Source organism: Zosterops lateralis (assembly GCF_965231275.1).
Source record: "Zosterops lateralis genome assembly, chromosome: 29".
Classification (NCBI taxonomy): Eukaryota; Metazoa; Chordata; class Aves; order Passeriformes; family Zosteropidae; genus Zosterops; species Zosterops lateralis.
This window is the reverse complement of record NC_139789.1, coordinates 3296452-3302779: the sequence shown is the minus strand read 5'-3', so window position 1 is coordinate 3302779 and position 6328 is coordinate 3296452. Positions and strand designations below refer to the sequence as shown.

General features: G+C 49.7%; 1 protein-coding gene across 1 annotated transcript in view; it reads left to right on the top strand.

Annotated features, from left to right (window-relative positions):
* Window positions 1–2535: 2535 nt before the first annotated feature.
* SBNO2 (strawberry notch homolog 2) overlaps window positions 2536–6328 on the top strand; it is a 43087-nt gene continuing 39294 nt past the window's right edge. Inside the window, exons 1-2 of the mRNA XM_083880002.1 lie at window positions 2536–2653; window positions 5175–5400. Coding sequence (XP_083736128.1) covers window positions 5281–5400 — 120 coding nt within the window. The 5' untranslated portion in view covers window positions 2536–2653; window positions 5175–5280. The remainder of the gene's footprint in view (window positions 2654–5174; window positions 5401–6328) is intronic.

Genomic DNA, 6328 nt, shown 5'->3' with positions numbered 1-6328 from the left:
TGTTGCTGGTGAGTTGGGAGTGCTGTGTGTCCCGTGCAGCACTGCCAGGTTTTGCAGAGCTCCATAAGCTGCCAGCTGGAGCCTTTGGAAGCCCGAGTGAGCTCTGTTATCTCTGCCAAAAGTTCTTTACTTGATGGGGGTCTGTTTGTTGGATGTTTACACCCTGATTTTCATAAAATAAGCCTGTACCTGTCTCGTTCAAACATTGCTGGGATGTCTCTGCACAGGATCAAACCACACTGTGACTTGTCACCACGATAGTCTGGATCCTTCAGGAAAGCCTTCCAGCCCCTAACTGGGAGGTCTGTACTCCCCTGAGACATTTTTATTTTTAAAACTTAAAACTCCAAAGTCATTTTTGGTTACACGATCGAGGTCTGCACGAGTGTGGGTGTGATCAAGGTGAACACACGCCTCTCATGGAGCAGGTGCACGTTGAGTCTGCCTTAAGGCTGCCCTGATCTGTAGAGAAGTTGGCTTTGATGTCCTGAAGTGGTTTTTCCACCGTGAGTGCCTGCGTGTGAAACAGAACGTTGGGACCTGCCCAGGTCCAGAGGGTTTCTCCCAAGTATCTCTTGGGAGAGGAACTGGGGGAAAAGTATAAAGAATTTGGGACCTGCATTTTCTTGGCTTCTGACCTTGCTTAGCCAAGTTCTTTGTGGAAGGGGAGCAGCCCCAGTGCTCCCAGTGCCCTGCTCAGGCTCTTCCGCGTGCTGAGGAGTGTCCAAACCCCTGTTTTTGGGAATATTCCATGCACCCAGTGTCTGAGCCACTGCCTCAGCCCTATCTCTGCCTTGCAGGGAAGCATTTGGGGTTTGGGAATGTTGGTGCTGGATGTGTGAGGGTGATGCTGGGTGGATTTGCACAGGAACATGTTGAGTTCCTTGGCAGAGTGTGGGTAGTGTCTCAGGAGGCGTTTTTGCCCTGTCCAGAAATAGTCCTGTGTGTTCTCCCAGGTGGGAAAGCAGGGACAGGTGGGATCTACCTGTGGAGGGCAGTTAATATTTTCTCCTAAAGGGGACTTTTTCCTCCAAAAAGCTGTATTTCATTGGTTTTCCCTGTATGGTCTAAATGTCAGACAGGGATCAGCAGCAAGTACTGCTTGAAGGATCAAGCCCTTCCTTTTCCCTGTGGAAACTCTGCTGTCCTTGGAGGGCAAGTTTGTTCTTTTGCCTGCATTGCCACAGCTCTTGCAGGAATCTCTGGAAAGATCCAGATTTTTCTTCCCTTTCCTTACAGACTAATTCCCACAGTTAATTGGTGACATGGATTGTTCCATGCTGCAGCTCTGCACTGACTTGCGGTGTCCAGGTGATGCCAGGATTTGCCCTGGAGCCTGGCAGTGCCATGCCCAGCTCCAGGGCTGCAATGCTTGTGTCCCAGGAGCCTTTTCCATGCTCAAAGCATTCAGGAGATCAGGGTGGCTCAAAGTGCTGATTTAGGATGCCCTGAAGTGATTCAGTTTCATCACCCGTAATACGCGTTTTCCGCTCTGGTGATGGGACCGAGTCCTATTCCCATCTGCTTGTTTGGTCTAAACTTCCCAAAACTACATCAAGGAGAAGCATGAAAGAGGAACTTGAAGGTGCCCGGGTGTTTGAGATGTAAAACTGGCTGTTCAGAGTTCCCTAGTGTTGAGTTCCCATTTCTCTGGGGCCGTTACATCCTGACTGTATCCCGCAGAATTCCCTCCAGCCGCTGCTGCAGTGGGTGCCTGTGCTGGGGGCTCACCACTGGTGGAGCAGGGTGGGGACACTTTGGGGCTCCACCTCAGCTCTGTGGGGGTGGGCAGGGTGAGGGGAACTGATCCTTGAGCAGGAGGAAGAACAGGATCACATTCCCAAGGTGTTTTTGTTGCTCCCAGCGCGTGGTAATTCATGATCGGCAGGTTTAGCTCTGGCTGCTCCGGGCATGTCTGTGGGTTCCTGGCTGTCTTCCTTTAATGGAGGCAATTGAAAATACACCAACAAAGGCTAGAACACAACAGGAGGAAGTGCTGGCTGCATTTACTAGGTTGTTTTCACCTCTCCTGATCTCAGTTAGCAGTGATCCGAGCCCTCACTCCTGGCTCTGTCCATCCTGGTTACAGCACAGCAGTTCTTTGTGTGCTCTCAATTGGAATTTTCCTGCTGGAGCGCCGGTCTGAGAAATGCCTAAAAAGCTCAAACTGTTAAAAGCTGAAAGTTGTGCTCTGTAACCTCTAGACATGATGAATTCTGGAGGAATTCCAGGCTGGAGCTGCCCCTTAGTTCCTGTGATGAGAGCAAACCTTTAAGCAAACTGGAATATTGAAACCATTCTGGAGCTCAGTGATAGGATGGAATCACTCAGGGACTTCGTCATCCTGTGCAGGGAGCTGCTTTCACTTTCAAACCTGGGCTGCTGGGCCAGGAAGGAAAATGTCCGGTGGGATTTTTAGCGTCGTGTCCTCCCTCTGGACCTGGGGGATCACTGCCCTTCCATAGCACCACTGCAAGAAAACTTGACTGGAGTGACTGAAACTGGAAACAGTCTCTTTGTGCTGCTGCTGCTGCTGCTGTGGGCTGGGCTTTCCTCTCCCAGCCCTCTCCCAACACGAGTGCTGGGACCAGGAGCCTCGTCTCTGAGGATTTGCCGTAACAGCGGAAGCTGCTGCTCGGTCAGAGTGTGCCTGGTAAGAGAAGTGGTGGAAGGACACTTAAAAAATTTGCTGTAGCAGTTCCCTCGCGTATGTTTGGGCCTGTGTGTTGTCAGTGTTTGCTGTCACAGCAGCAGGATGGGATGTAGAAGTGGAAGCACTTTGGAACTTGCTGATTTTTATGGTTTTCTGTGATGTGGCTGCCTGGAGGATGGTGGGATAGGCACAAACTGGGGGCTGTTCCCACTTCTCTGTTCTCGTGCCGGCTGTTGTCCTGCTGTCCCCAGGCTCACGCAAGTCTCTGACTCTGGATTTAGTGAGTTTTTAATTTAGTTTTTCTTTGGAATTTGGGAGTGTAAGCTGGACAGCAGCCCCTGGCACTGGAGCGTGAGCTCAGAGTGAGAGCTGGGCCAGCCTCTACGTTCACCACCAGGAGCTTGTTTTGCAGCACAAAGATTTGGCAGGTGCAGGTTGGATTTTAGGGTGTCCAGCAAGTGCTGGTGCCGTTCTCCTGGGGTGAGGAGTTCCCTCAGCATCCTCCAGGATTGAGGCATGGCTGGAATGGTGCCAGCTGTAGAGTGGTCTCTTGGTGCCTCTTTTTCCCCCTGTCTTAATGCTTGGATGTATTTTGCACTTCCACTACAGCCCCCACAAACCAAGGCCCAGAGTGTTCCAGCTTTCTTGCTAAGCAGTTTTCTTTCGTTTTGCCAGTGGGGTGATCTATTGTGCAGTTTTCCTGGGGAATTAATGCTGCTTTAAAGGCAGCCTCTGCTCTGCAGGGTCCACCAGTGAGATCTGGTGCTGTGAGACACAAGCTAATGCAGAGCAGGCATGGAGGGATTCTGATATTGATTTTACCCTTCCTAAGTTCCTTTGGATATGTAAGTAAAGCTGTATATTTGCTGTGGCTCTTACGGGAAGCACTGCTACTGATTTCCTCTCAAAAGCTGTTGCAAGTAGGGGAAAGAAAAAACAGAAAAGCAGCAACACCCTTGAAGTCTGATGTGAGGAAGAGTCACAGAGTTTTATAGATACCAGAGCACTTGGTGACACTGACCCTGAGATCAGTAAATCTCAGCCCTGATTGGGTACAGTTGAGTAGAAGTTGAAGGGAATCTTTGCAAAATAGAAAAGGAAGACCTTCTCCCTACAGAAAAAAACCCCAAACCCAAACAATCCCTTTAGGAATGCTACACAGCATTCCATAGGTGAGATGTGAATATTGAATTCTGCTTTTCATACAGAAGGTCCTTGGCACATGAGGGCTTTGCCTGTGACTCCACCACGGGATTGGTGTCAGTGGTCCTGGCTGGGGGGTCCTGGCTGGTCCCTGTGGGCTCTGCAGCCCCCACAGAGCCCTGCCCAGAGGACACTGCTGGCACAGCTGTGGCACCATGAGAAGGCAGAAAGAGTCACTTTAATTTCACTTTCCATTGCAAATGCTGCAGTCATTTTGTCCACCGCAAGGTCACTTTTATTTTTAAAAAGTCTCGGAGTCAGAAATGGCTTTTCAAAAATATTCCTTGTAGCAAATAGTGTCTCCCGAATGATCAGAGGTGGCTTTTTTAAATTACAGCTTTGGTCTGTGCTCTGTAGGTGTTGTGTGTGGCTGGATTGCTCCATCCAAAGGTTTTGGCCACTTTGATTTACTCGGCTTCTGGGCAGGGTCAGGGAAGGCAGGAAGGAACAAAGAAAGATTTGGTGGAAGTAAAGACATCGCTGATGCTTTTCTCTGCTCCTCTGGTTGTGTAGGTTGCTTTCACAATCTCTTTTTATTTTAATCCATTAAATCCAGTTGGAAATTGGTTTCCTGTGGGATTATGGAGAATTTTGAAGAAAATTAATCAGTTTGGAGGTTTTGACTGAGAAGCTGCACTGGGGGCAGGGTGTTACTGTGGGGTTAATCCTGCCAGGACAATGCTCCTGCCTTGGATCCTCTTTTGCTGGCAAAAGGGAAAGTGCCAGAAGCTGATAAATTCAGGAATTTGTGGCATTAATACTATTAATTTCAAATTAGTAACAAGATATGGTTGGATTTGAGTGGTGTGAGAATGGTCTTGGTGCACAGAAACATCTGCCTTGGAGCTGGGGAGACCCCAGTGTGCCACTGGGGGTGGGAGATGAGGGTTCACTGCTGGCTCAGCAGTATCCCACCTCCAGAGCATATTTTCAGGAAAACAGATAATTTGGGGGAGTTGATTACCATGAGTTTACACATGAGTGCAGAGTCTTCTTCTACATTAGATAAGCAAATTCCTCAGGCTGAGTCCAGCTGTGTGCAGCCAGATCTTAGGGACCAGTGGGGCTTCTGCAGTGGGAAAGGCAGGAGAGGTGTGTTCCAGTTCCAGCCTGGGTGAATTCCAGGTGTGGTGGTAATGGAGAGCTCTGTTTCCCATAAAACCCTCTCTTTTCTGAAGAGGCAGCAGCATTTCACAGGCTGGTGGCTGTTTGCTCATCTCTCAGCTATGTTTAAGCTTACAAGTGTGGTTTGTTTTTTTTTTTTTTTTTTGTCCCCACCTCCCCTTTCACAAAACCTAAACGTGCCTTTCTTTCCCAGCCCAGGACATGGTGCAGGGTGAAGAGCACAGATAAAGACGCTCCCACCACTCACTCCACAGCCTGTCCCACCCTCCTGAGGACTCCATGAGGCAGGACACGGGCTGATGCCCTCAGCTCACCCCACCATGGATGGGGGGAACAGCTTCCCCCAGCACCAGCAGCCGGGCGATGCCCTCCACAGCATCCCCGGCCTCCACTCCCAGCTCGCCGTGCCGGACATGGAGGTGAGACCCTGCAGGTCCTGGGGAGGGGGAGGCTGTGCCCAGGAGGGGTCTGGGCAGAGCAGTCTGGCCTGGGAGATCCTGGGAGTCCTGGTCTGTGTTTACAGCAGCGATTTCCAGATTTCCCAGGTGGCTGTGCAGGATTGGTAGGTGGGGTTGAGGTTGAAGTGAGGAGGGAAAAGCAGAGCTGTGATTAAAACAAAGCCTCTCTGAAAGCTGCTGGGTAGCAGCTCCTTAAGGAAGGACTGAAGAGATGGAGAGAATCTGGCCAGGATTGCAGACCTTTTTTCCTACCCCAGCACATCTTTACCACACGTGTGAATCTATGCCTGGGTCCAGCTGTCCTTGTTTCCAGAGCAGCAGAGATAAATAAGTTTTATTTGTCCTGATATAGCTGCTAAAACCAGACCAGGTCCCTGATGCATTTGTCCAACAGGGCAAAAAGCAAACCCTGTCCCAAAATAGCAGACGTGTTCCTGGAGTTTTCTCTTTCTGTTTCAAACTCTGGAATGTGTCACATGCATGGACACAGAGGTTCAAGCAAGGCCCAAGTTCCTGTTGCTTCAAGTACAAGGTTTCATTGCTTTGGGCACACAAAAAAAAAAAAGATTAAAGGCTGCTGTGGAGCTGAGTAAGGAGATACTGTGTTCTCTCCCTGATTTTATTGGTATGAGCTGAGCTAAGAGCTTCCCGTTAATTGGAGACTGTTCAGGGAAGTGGGAAGACAAAAGGCACAGAAGGACATTTTTGGATGTGACCTCTGCCAGCCAATTTTAAGTTATTGGGTTGGTGCTGACATCCCACAGAGACTGAATCATAGAATCATGGAATCACTGTGGAAAAGACCTTCAAGGTCATCAGGTTCAGTCTGTGCTGATCCTCACCTTGTCACCACACCACAGCATTGAGTGCCACATCCAGTCCTTCCCTG